The sequence below is a fragment of the Ictidomys tridecemlineatus genome, chromosome 5 (assembly GCF_052094955.1).
Source record: "Ictidomys tridecemlineatus isolate mIctTri1 chromosome 5, mIctTri1.hap1, whole genome shotgun sequence".
Taxonomy (NCBI): domain Eukaryota; kingdom Metazoa; phylum Chordata; class Mammalia; order Rodentia; family Sciuridae; genus Ictidomys; species Ictidomys tridecemlineatus.
The window spans coordinates 118901406-118914161 of record NC_135481.1 but is presented as its reverse complement, the minus strand read 5'-3'; the positions used below and the strand labels follow the sequence as shown (position 1 = coordinate 118914161).

The 12756-nt window shown below is 49.4% G+C and overlaps 1 protein-coding gene across 8 annotated transcripts in view; it reads right to left on the bottom strand.

Moving 5' to 3' along the window:
• The window catches only part of Eml1 (EMAP like 1), a 161879-nt gene that overhangs the window by 29001 nt on the left and 120122 nt on the right, over positions 1-12756 (bottom strand). For 6 of the 8 annotated variants that reach the window (XM_078050837.1, XM_005333907.5, XM_078050840.1 and 3 more), the window contains exons 5-7: positions 5356-5384; positions 4398-4454; positions 1823-1952 (exon numbers count right to left, since the gene is read on the bottom strand). In XM_078050837.1, the coding sequence (XP_077906963.1) occupies positions 1823-1952; positions 4398-4454; positions 5356-5384 (216 nt within the window). The remainder of the gene's footprint in view (positions 1-1822; positions 1953-4397; positions 4455-5355; positions 5385-12756) is intronic. The other 2 variants (XM_078050839.1, XM_078050838.1) reach the window with 1 other exon arrangement.

The window sequence follows — 12756 nt, the reverse complement described above, 5'->3', positions numbered from 1 at the left end:
GATAAATGTATTCATAAAAAGGTACAAATCATACACATACACACACACACACATACATACACCCATGCATACACAAAATGTTTAGGTCTTCCTGGCCCCAGCTCTTTAGGGATAATTATCCTTGTTAAAATTCTGACACATGTACTTTTAAACCTTAAAAACTGGGGCTGGGGCTGGGGCTGGGGCTCAGCAATAGCGTATTTGCCTGGCATGTGTGAGGCACTGGGTTCGATTCTTGGCACCACATATAAATACACAAATAAAATAAAGGTCTATCAAAACCTTGAAAACTATTTTGAGTGTAAAACCTCACTTGAACTTGGCTGTAAAAATAGCCTGACAAAAAAAATACCATTTATTTGAAGCAAATTTTACTCTTTTACATCTTCTGAAATATGAATAAGAAGTGGACTGGATGAAGGTGTTTTGAATTAACCACTTAATACACCACTATTGACTTAGAGAAGAGATGGATCTCTTCCATGACATGGGACAAGACAGATTCCAAATGGGGGCAGCCAAACGCTTATAACATGTGAATCTAAAACAACAACAACAAAATTTCTTTCCAGGAGAAATCTGGGTACAGATGATAAAGTATGATTTCCTAATCTGAAACAGCCATTGTTCTAAATGAAGTCACCACACCTTCAGTTTCCAGTGGCTTACGATTTGTCCCAGGGCTTGGCAGTGAACAGGTGACAGATAAGCGTTTGCTTGAGGTGGTGGAGGGCTCTTCCCCTCAGCAGCCTGAGAGGAGTGAGGCAGCCTTCCTCTAGAGTGAGAGATGAGTGGCTGAATCAGCGGACAGAAGAAAGCCAGCGGCCACCCCGCCTTCCCAGGCGCGCTCCTCATCCCTGGCTGCGTCCCTGGAAGCACACTTTTCCAAACTTCACAGAGTTCCATTCCAAGAACGTTAGTTACAGGGCAGGGTCAGACAGTGGCACCCTAGACCTTGGTGGGAGACCACCCTTTTTATAGAAAGCTGGTTGCATTCCTGCTGCGCCCGGCTCTAAGAAGCCTCGGGGTTCACTCCATTCAGTGTGCAGGTGTGCTTAGTCTTCCACGTCTCCTCAACCCTCGGTATTGGCCTTGAACTTGGGCTCCTCACACTGGCCACGTTCCCACTTGGCTGAGGGGAGAGTGCAGGTCCTTCTCCCAGGGGATCCCCTTGGTTTGGGTCTAAACCGTGTTGCCAGCATGGTCTGGTCATTTTGGACAGCCCCACTTTCTCATTCATGAGCTCCGTATTTTCTGGCATTTTTGTGGCTGTTTCCTGGTGAATTCTCAGAGTTCCTGGCCTTTCCACAGTCCTCGAAGGGTTAACCAAAGACGTGACAGCTGCTGTGAAGAGTGACCAGCTCCTTCATTCTCACCAGAATCCAGATTCTCTCTGTTTTTAAGCATTTTCACTAAGCTTGTTTCTTGATGTGTTTTTAACTAACCAAAGTTAGCTTTTTTTGGAAAGACTGAAATTCGGGCCATAAACTAATGATCCATCTTCCTGCCTCCCCCAAATACATTCACACCCTCATGTAACCTTTTAATATTTTCAAGAAAACAATGTCGATGTATTGGAGCAAGAACCACAAACCACGAAGTCAGTTCACCCCCACATTAACAGCTCCTCTAGAGGATGTTAGGATGCTGTCCTGGGTAGTAACATAAGGCCATGTTTGTAAAATTGATCTTTTAAAAAGTGAGAGTAAAATATTTTTTCAAAACTCAAGAGGACTTATATTCTGTGAAATTTTGCAACTAGACTTCAAGCACTCATGGCTGCTCACCTGGTGTGAGACCTAAGTCAACGAGTAAAGGATACACCCATTCCAGTTTCAGCCTCTTGGTGGGGAGTTCAGCTTTTGCTTCCAAATTGTAAGCGTCCACTTGATCTTTGGGCATGTACATGGTAACAGGGCGTCCGCGAAGAAACATTTTCACATATCCTTCCTCTACAAAAAGAACAAAGATGTCAGTAAGAACCTCCAGTGCCCAGCGCACCTGAAAACAAATGTCATATTCTCTCTAGCTTGTCACTGCAGAAGTGAAAACTTCACCCTATATCATTTCTAATCACTATCCCAGGGAAAAATAGCTGACACAGAAAATTAAATGGCTGGAAATAAAATTTTTTTTTTTATATTCTGCTTACTTAGGTACGTGTGCGTCATGTATCTAATATGCACGAAATCCTAAGAGGCAGAAAGGACTAGATGCTGACAGCTATTGGGGCAACTTCAGGGTTCACACCTCTCTCTCTCCAGGAGGGGGAAGGAGCCGCACCAACACCGCAACACAAGGACCCACCTAATTTCCTACTGGGTTCAATGTGTATAAATCCCAATGTATCAATATTTAAGTTGGTTTGCTATATCAAAGTGTAAAAACAAGCCTTCATCTATCTTTCACATGGACAGATTCTTTCAAGTGTGAAGCACACAGAATCAGCAGGAGGAGCGCATGCAAGGTGACTTGACAAGGGAAATGCTCCAGGAGATGCTGGAAAACAGAAGATCCACGAGAGGGAGACCAGGAGGCAGAACTTTCTAGAGTGAATATTTCTATTAAAATAACTTGATATTTTAAAAATTTATAGGGGTAAAGTGAAAACCTGGGGCAACCTCTGGTCCATAAACAAGCCAGCGTGGGGTGTTCTGTCTAGCTTTCCAGGACACAGCAGGAGCAGAGGAGGTGTTCCCTGAGCTTTTGATGAATTCAGCTCAGAGTCAGCGAGGCTCCACTCCACACAGACCCAGGCTTAATGACACTTAAACCAGGCCATTGGAACCAGCGCTGTCTGTCCATAACCCATCAGAAAACCATTCGCAGAGAGGAAACCGGTAAGGAACATCATGGAGTAATTACAGTACTGTGAGTGCCACAATCACGAATTAGTTCCGTAAGTCTTATTCCTCAGGATTTTCAAACAATGCCACATGCAATATCATTCAAAAACGAAGAGGCCCTGATCTATGTTATTGTGTGCATGTGCTCTAGAGTCTAAAGGCATGCGTGTGATGATCTCCACTCTGTGTGCTCAGCTTGACTCTAAGTAAGAGCTTCGAACGTGCCCACCCTGCACAGGCTGAGCCTGTGCTCCACCAATCCTCCTGTTAGAATGCTCCCCACACCGGCTGGGCTGTGGCTCAGTGGTAGAGCACTTGCCTGGCACGCATAAGGCACTGGGTTCAATCCCCAGCACCATGTAAGAAAATTAAATAAATAAAATAAAGGTACTGTGTCCATCTACAACTAAAAATTAAAAAAAAAAAAAAGAATGTTTCCCACATGGCTGCTGCTGCCCTCCCTGTGCTGGGAGCTGCCCATCTGAGGCCATGCCATTCAGGGCTCTCTCATGGCCCCGGGGGTCGTCATCTATATTGCCACCAAACCCATCCTGGGCCAAGCTGGATGTCACCTGGCACTTCCTCCATGCAGTCCTGTGTGTGCGGTGCTGGGCATGGAGCCCAGGCCCGCCGCGGGCCAGGCCACTGCTCTGCCACTGAGCCACATCTCAGCCCTCTGCCTGCTCTCTGCCTGCCCTCTGACTTGCCGGACCAGGCAGGTCTAACAGCCCTATGGGTGCCACCTTACCCAAGGTCCTGGCCACACTGCCACAGGGACTTTCCTATCTGGCCACAAATCTGCTGCCTTATGCCCCATCCACTGCTGAGCTCCTCTCGAGCCCGAGTCCCACCCAAACCTCAGCTCCCCACACGGAGTGGTGACCACGGGTGGGGGCTCTCAATGCCCAGCAGCCAACGCTAGTGGGAAGGGAAGCAGGGGTGATGGCATTAGAGTCAAGCAAAAAGTGACTCCGCTGGCTCTCTAGGCTGTGAATGACCTGCCTGTGCACTCACAGGACACAGCTGACACAGGGCCACCGAGGGCACGCGGTCCACCTATGTGAAGCCTACAGTGTGAGCTCTCGTCACATGCTGGCCCAGCACTGGTGGCCCAGGTGTGGCTATTTTACAGTGGCCCAGATGTCCTACGTCTAAAGCCAAAATGCAGCGAGGGAAAGCAATGCTTTTCTCAGGCTTGTTAGGATGACCACGTGCAATCACAACCTGGCAGGCACGAGTGGGCAGAGGCCAGCAGCAGAGCAGGGTCCGTGCCAAACAGTGGGACATCCAGGGCTGCCCTATAGCTCTCTTCAGGTTGATGGAGACTTTAAGAATTCCTATAATCAGCCAATAATCAGGCAAGATCCAAATCATAGCTGCTTATTAAAGGCCACCCGAGGAAATGCTCAGGGATGCTTTCACGAGAAATGAACGGGGTGTTTGCGTCGCAGAAGCGTTTTCATACAAGGAAGGTCTGCCTGTATGAAAGCGGTCTCTGGAGCCGGGGTAGCAGCCTTGCTCAGAGAGCTATGGGCTCGGAATGCTGCCTACCTTTGCAGTGCGTCACCCGGCGCTTCCCTTGTGATTTCGGAGACAGAGACTGAAGGGCTAGATAAAGAGACGTGGGTGCTGCAAGTGTGGCCGGCCTGCCTGTGGGGGCGCTGGCTAACTAGCTTGCAGGAGCTGCCCTGCCTCCCGCCGGCCATTGGGACATTTCGGGGGCTCTGACAAGGCGCTTGAGGTGTGGGCTTGAGAGTTTGGGCAGTCACGTTCTCAGTGAGTAACCTCCTGCCTCCTGAGAATAGAATGAGACTAGAGCTCGTGCTGAGGGACACAAAGCTGCCTTCTGGGTTTTAATTTAGAATTTGAGGGGGAAAATCTGGAAACATTAACATTACATGAACTTAACCAGTTACACACCTGAAAAATTTGTCTTGCATTTTAAATACACTTTAAAATAAGACTAAAATGCTAAAAGCCCCAGCATTTACCTTATTACAAAGTGTGCTTTAAAAAGACACATGGAAAGGTACACATGAACTATTAGTTTGCAGTTTAGGAAACCATAGGCAGAAAAAGTAAGGCTACTTTTAGACAAAGTTACAGAACTCAACGCACCAGAAACCTTCTCTGGGAGAGAATGCGCATGTGGACAGAAGCCCAGTTAGTAAGGGAAAATGAAAGGCCAGAAGTCTTTGCCCTAGAGGTTCTAATGCACACACGCGGTGGCACACCACTCTGAGCTCTTTCCTGGCGTGTCTTAGATGGGTTTTAGAGCGGGCAGGTGAGGGTCCGGCCCTGTGACTGCTGGATGACGATCCTGCTGTTCTCTGAGCCGCGTGACCCTACACCAGGCTGCCCGTTACTGCTCGTCCCCAAATACCAGGACCGCCTGACCCCGAGACAGCTACTGCTTATCTGCCCCTCGGTCAAGATCCACATTACAGCCCCTTATTAAGGCCGTCCAAGGGAGGGAGGGACACCCGTACAAAAATTAAATCAGACTTACCTGCACTGAACACGGGCTCCCTGGGTTTGCTGTGGAAATAAACCAAAAACATCTTTTAAAAGGAGCCTGGGTGTTTGGTCTTATTCCCTGACCCACCCTCAGCCCACGCTGCAGGGGTGGACCTCGGGAAAGCCATGCAATGACGTGCGTTAATAAGAACAGCAAAACAGCGTGGTCACAAACGGAACACAGGCAACAAAATGTCCAAAACTAGGTACAAGACGTTGGAACCGTCTGTCACCAAGCTGTGCTACTCCTGAGAGGAGGGGAACATTCAAGGACGGCTCTACTGAATGTGTGAAATGGCTTCTCTTCTCCACGCTCTTCCGACAGACCTAAAGACCTTATTTAAAGTACAACTTCCTGATGAGAGACCTGTGGGTGTGCTCTTCTCCTGGGCAGATGGTCCTTCTGAGGAAGACAGGAGGGAGGCCAGAGGCACGTCATGTGAGACATGGGGGAACTGACCCCGGCCACCCAGCTGACCCCACCCAGCAGGCTGAACCCACCTGGGTCTGCACTGCGGACCAAGTCTCTCAGGGGCTGGAGGGGCGGGCCTCTGAAGGACCAACGTCACTTGCAGGGCTAGAGTTCCACCAGAAAACTTCCACTACAGACCCTCGGACACCACAGCAGAGTGGGGCCACTGCTCAGGCCCCGACAGGTCAGCCACTGGCAGGGACAGTACTACCTCCACTCCAGACAAGGTCGGGGTGCTGCTGTGGTCTCCACTGTGATGGTGTCGGGACTCTTTAAGGGGCAGTGAGATCATGAGGGCACCACCCTCATGGATGGATTCTGGTCTTTCGAGAGCCTGGGTTAGGTGTCCCAGAGTGAGCCAGGCTCTCAGGACTGGGCCAGTTACCTCAAAAGAGGGCTGTTACGGACCAAGGTCACCCAGGGTCTGGGCCTCTTCTGTGGGCTGTGGCGGCTGTGTTAGGACCCTGCCAGATGTCACTGCCCCATCCTGAACTTTTCACAACCATGAGCCAAAATAAACCTCTATAAAGAGTACTCGGCCTCTGGTGCTTATGGAAACCCCAAACCGAGGCCGAGGCAGATGCTCAGGGAAGCAACTATTCCTTTCCTCATGATGATCCCAAAGGTGGAAAGATGCAGAAGCCACGAGCACAGACATAAACAGCTGGGACATTTTCTAAAATGCAGAAACTCAATCATGGACTATGCTCATCTGAGAAAGAGAAAACCCATGGGGGAACTTGACCCCCAAACAGGGAACCCGCAGACCCCTGGTGCTGTGCTCCAAGAACAGGCGGAAGACTGCTCTCCCCACCTTCTCGCTGATTCTTTCTTGCAGTACTGGGATGGAACCCAGGGCACTCCAACACTGAGCCGCACCCCAGTCCTTTATTTTGAGATAGGGTCTAGCTAAGTTTCCTGGTCTGGCCTTGAACTTGTGACCCTTCTGCCTCAGCCTCCCGAGTAGCTGGGATGACAGGCGTGAGTCACTGTGCCTGGCCTTGAGAAATTCTTCTATTAAAGTCATAAAAAGGTAACGTGAATGTAAACAATGAAGATCAGTGAGAGTCGGGGGACTGAGGTGGCACCAAAGAGCTGCTTCGTCACATCTAAACTATGATCACTTCTTGGTGCGGAATTCAGAAAATGTGCTACTGCTCTGCTTCATTATTTTAGAAATTACTTTTTCTTAGAAAACGTGGACTCTTGGGGCTGGGATGTGGATCAAGCCGTAGCGCGCTCGCCTGGCATGCGCAGGGCGCTGTTAGATCCTCAGCAGCACATAAAAATAAAATAAAGATGTTGTGTCCACCGGAAACTGAAAAAAATAAATATTTTAAAAAATTCTCTCTTTATCTCTCTTAAAAAAAAAAAGCGAAAGATCAAGAAAGAAAAAGAAACCCTGTACTCACTTCAACCCCTTTCCCTGCCAACACACCGGCACCTTCCCTAACGGGCAGGAGGAGGGCTGAGGGGAGGCCAGTTCACCTGCGCCCACGGGTGAAGGTCCTAAGAGCCACCGGAGAAATGACACAGGCTCTTCTGAGCACCTCCTCGGCCAGGCACCATGACAGGTGGTGACGATGGCCCACAGCTGAAGGCACTGTGGCCCCATCAGAGCCCGTCAGCCAGAGCTGTGCCCTGAGCGCCTCCCTGAGCCCGGGGGCCAGCACAGGTGTGGACGTGCTGAGAAGGGGGCGATGGCCTCTCTAGGTGTGGTGTCATTTGTCTGATGACCCTATTCCTCAACGTGTGCGAGGTGGAAAAGTGACGTGGGTGACATGGCAGCTCAGCTGGGGTGGGGCTCCCTGCCCTATCCTAGAGGGAACAGTGTCCTCCTCCTGCCCGGCCAGCACAGAGTGCCTCGGCACTGCCCACAGGGAGGGCAGTAGGGCCCCCAGTGGCCAGCCTGGCCTCCTGGCTGCCCTGGCCCGCGGCACCTCTGGAGTAGACATCCTGCTTCGGCCGGAAGGGCGTGTCCAAGACAGAGGCAGCCCCTGGGACTCACAGAGGTCCCCGCAGCTGGATGTCCCTGCAGCTGGATGTGAGGGTGGCGGGTGAAGACAGGACTCCGCAGCTGCCACCAACAGAGGCTGCATCCTGGGTGCCAGGAAGTGGCCGCTGCTGCCTCCCGTGAGGGCTGAGTGCCCACCTGGACTCTGGGTGGCTGTTTCCTTTTCTTCTGTAGTGTGTCCCAGGGAGGAGAGAGCAGGGGACAGCTTGCTAGGACCTGAAGTGACAGACAGCATGTCCCCGTGGGGAGCTGCGCTCACACCAACATCCGGGGGACCAACTCACTCTGTGTCCTGACAGGGCTTGGAGGCTGAGCCCGTGTCAGGCCTCAGACAGACCGTGACCCAGGAAGGACCTCACAGCACCTGGCACTGGCCCTGGCAGGCTGGCAGGGGCCAGAAGCTGTCTGAGCAGAGAACCTCACTTTTGAAATGATTAATACGGTGTGGTCAGGAGGAGCCACTACCAAGTTTAGCATGCCACCTCCCTGCCACTCATCCACACCACTGGCTCTCCTTGGAAAGGGTTCCACGTGAGAAGGTAAAATCATCTCGGGGAGTCACAGTACCCTGCCATGTGAATAATGGCTCCACACGGCTTTTACTGGGCCAGGGATGGGGACCCACCTACTGCCTCACAGACACTGCCTTGAGCCTCACTCAGCAGGGGAGCACAGATTTTGATGGGTGGGGGGTGCTGGAACAAGATGCTTTCCCTCCATAAGCCTGTCTCCTTCATCTACAAAATAAAAACTGGACCACTGTGTGGTGCAAGGACCGGCAGGATTAAATGAGAAGTGTAACACAGTGCCTTATAAATTATACTACTTCCCTCTTCCTCCAATATCACTGACAAGAACCTAACTGACTTTCTGGGCTCCTCACCTGATAGTCACAGAACTGAAACAACTTAAAGACTATTAGCTCTGATCACTTAAGAATATACCCAAAGGTAAATGACCTCACAGCCTCAAGGGTGAAGCCATCTTTTCAGGAAAAAGATGCTTACTTTATGTCACCTCATTTCCACCCAGAGGGAATGTTTCTGCAAGGCGGTGTTAAATTGCCTACCCATAGGTGGCGCTGTTGACCTGGTCTTGAATGGCTCTGGTCTTGAGCACTCAGCAGCCTCATCCCCCCACCACACACTGGGTGCAGGTACTGTGCAAGGTGCCCGAGGCACAAGGCTAAGGAGCCACATGTCTCCTGCCCTCCCAGCCTGAGGGAGCCCAGGAGCTGTGTGGGAGTCAGGGCCAGAGACAAGTTAGCGGCAGGAGAGGGACCATGTGGAGGAAGGCTTCCTGGACAGGGGCACCCAGCACATTCAACCCCACCCCCCCAGGTCCAGGCACACATGTCACTTGGCAGAGGTTACGCCCTGGCACCTACTGAGAGCTGGAAGGCATCTGTCTGAGAATAACTCCCTGTCCAAGCTCTCAGGGTGCTCTCAGCTTGCTTAGGACCATTCAATGGTGTTAGCTAGCTAGCCATCTGAATTTCTTTCTCAGGGAACTGTGAGTTCAAACCCTTTACCCAGTTTTCTATTATGTTATCTTTTTCTTACTGGTTTGTGTTGGGTCTTGGGAAAATTAAAGAAAATTGGCCCTTATCTGTCACTGTGTCATTAATTTTGCAGAGAGGATGAGTCCCTTCATGCTGCCCCTTTCTACTGCTGGCCCTGTCTCGCACCATGCTGTGCACACAGCCCGTGCTAAGTTAAGCAGTGCTGGGAGCTGAATAAATAAGATGACGCAAATTTCCAGTTTCTCATTGCTCTTTTTTTCAGGTTGGTTAAGGACAGACCCAGGAGTTGGGGAATTACAAAATGTCCCCAGGAAGAGACACTTCAGCTGTGTGTCACGACAACACAAATAGCAATTCAGTGTTCTGGGGTGAGGATGGCAGCCATGGAGGCCGCCTAACTGCCAACTGCAGGCAAGGCGTGCTGGGTTCTGCATATCTGGTCTTTTAAATCCTCACAACACCTGGGAGGTAGGCACTATTTTTTACTGACACTGAGAAATTCCCAGAAGAAATCAAGTAATTTACCATCATACAACAAAAAATGGCAGAACTGGAATCACACTTGGTGGTGGCTATGAAGCAGCACGACTCTGACCTTCTTTGGCTATATTAATTGGGATAAGCCATTCAGTGACATTTATTGAGTAACTACTCTGAGCTGCACATTTCCAGACATTGGACTGGTCTGACTGGATTAGGAAAACCTTGTTGGCACCTGGCTGTCCCATTAAGGTGCACTCGGCTGCATGTACAACGTCCAACTAAACCAATGCTGTAAGGTGCTCCTTGTGCTATTTTTATTTTTGAGTGAAATTATTTTCATATTAAAGTTTTTAGGGCTGTGGCTGTGGCTTGGTGATAGAGCACTCGTCTCACTTGTGTGAGGTGCTGCGTTTGATCCTCAGCACCACATAAAAATAAAGGAATTGTGTCCATCTATAACTAAAAAAAATTTTTTAAAACGTTTTTAAACAAAAATAACAAATCACACTGTGTGAAAGTATGTCTGCTGAAAGAGGCATGTTCACAGAGCAACAAAAGAGGATTGCAAAAGACATGCAGAAGAATGTTTACGTCGGAAGTGCCCACCGCCCGTACAGCACCCCAGCAACACAGGCTGGGTGGAACTGTGACACGTCACAGCTCTGAGCGCCTTGAGCAGCCAGATCATAGGTGACTTTCATTGCTTTTTGTGCATCTGGATGTTCTAAAGCAGTTTACTTGTGTAATAAATAAAGTAACTCAAAGAGAGAAAAAAATCTTGCTGGAAGCAAGTGAGAGCCGGGATGTCAGAGCCCAAGGGCAGTGAGGAGACAGAATATGGAGGCCATGAACCCTGGGCTGAGGATTAGGATTTAGATTATAGCTCAGTGGCGCCACAGTTAAAGAAAAACAACTCTGAGCCCTCAGGAGCTCAAGGGAGCTGCCAAAGACCGTGTCACGCATGCTGGGGCTTTAGGAGGGAGGGGCTCTGGGCAGTGGCTCCTGACCTCACAGTCTCGTAAGGCGGGAGGGCGCTGGGCACAGAGGGGTGCTGGGCACAGAGGGGCGCTGCACCTGGGGCAATGCTGCTTGCTGGATGCTGTATTTGATATGTTCTTTCTAAAGATGGACAATGTGTGTGTTACAACCAAGTTTCCAGCAGAGGGGGAAACATCTCTTGTTCTAGGAATCAGCCCCTTACAAGCGTTAGATGGTGTCTTGCTAATGAAGGTGACTTATCTCCTTCCTCAGAAATTGCAAAGGGGGAACCAGAGTGCTAATTGAAACACTTGATTGATCTAGCAACAGGCAGCATAAACTGTGCTTCTAAATAAGTAGCTATTTTTCTATTTGATGGAAAATGCTTATTTAAAAATTTTTAAAAAGTCCCTCATTGGATTAGGACATTAACTACAAGTCTGCCATTGGAATGTTATTGCTGATTATCTCTTTAAATTTACTAAGTACTTCATGATGACATGAACCACTGCATAATTATTAATATTCATCTACTATCAATAATACATAAAGTAATAGATCACATTGCCCTACATTGCTTTTGTTTTTAATGAAAACTTTGTCAGTGCAAAGATTAAATGTTCTTAAAATTTTGCAGCTTGCTATAAGCAAAATATTTTAAAATGGCAAGTATTCTAAAATGAAGGTTAAGAATCTACTATGTCACAAGAAAAACTGTCAAATCCAGTGACCAGTCCTAAAGATGAGGGATATAGCAACATGAACACAAAAACTATCATAAAGAGTTTCTATGAAAACAAATACATTAATTACTTTAAAATAAATCACTGTGTTTTGGAAAAAGTGAATGTTTAGGACTTCAAAACCACTTATTTTCTGTTCCACAGTTCAAGTGATAACGATATACAGAACAGCTTTTGCTGTTATTATTATTGAGGAGAAATACACGTGCTGATGTGGAATTATATTTTGAGTGAAGGGAATGCCTTCTGATTTGTGCAGACATGCCTATGTGCCATAGACAGCCTTGCTCACAGGCAGGAACACCGGACTTGGCAGGCAGCAATCTGCAGCTGTCCCACATCACAGCACTGCTGTGTGGGTGACGCACTCCTTCTCGGGTAGACCAAATCCGAGCTCGCCTGTGATATCAGCATGTACTCACGTGCTTCCCAAAGAGCTTATAGGAGGGGAAGGGACAGGACCTCCAGCCATAGCAGGCTGGGAGCCACCCTGGCCTGTGGATTCCCATGTTGTGCCACTTTGTCAGCAGCTGGGGGAATTATAGGGACACATCACACTTCACGTCCCCCCAACCATGGCTGGATGGTGTCAAAATCTGGGCTATACCACAGGACTGTGCTGCTGAGGCAAATGAGATTGACGGCCTGAGGTGTCACTTACACGAGGAAAGTCACGTGGAGAATCGCTGACAGCCTCGTCAATCACTGTCCTGTGCTCTGCATGAGTTTCTCTTTGTGACTCCACCACAGCAATGGGGGCATCTATTGAGCACCACCCCCTGTGCCGGGTGCCTCCCAGGGGCTCACTCATTATTTGTAAGACTCAAGGGCATCAGTGTAGAATTCCCAGAGGACGAAACCCAGCTGGAGCAGTGAAGGCCGAGCTGGCTCACAAAACAGCCCTCCATGCCTTCGCCTTCTGTCTTGCTGCCGACAGTAACTAACAGCTAGTCTTCTGAAACAGGAGGTGGCCACTGGAAGAGTGGACACAGGCTAGCTAGTGAGAGTGGAGGCCAGACTCTTGAGGCCACCTGTGAGTAGCTATGTTTGAGAAGGAATCCGGCGGGCTACTCGTCCTCTGCACCTGTCTACACCCCCAGGCAGGCTTCCTCAGTGAGGTCAGAGCAGCCAGGCTTGGGGCTGCCCTTGGGGAATGGAGACAAGAATGAAGGAAAGGGGTC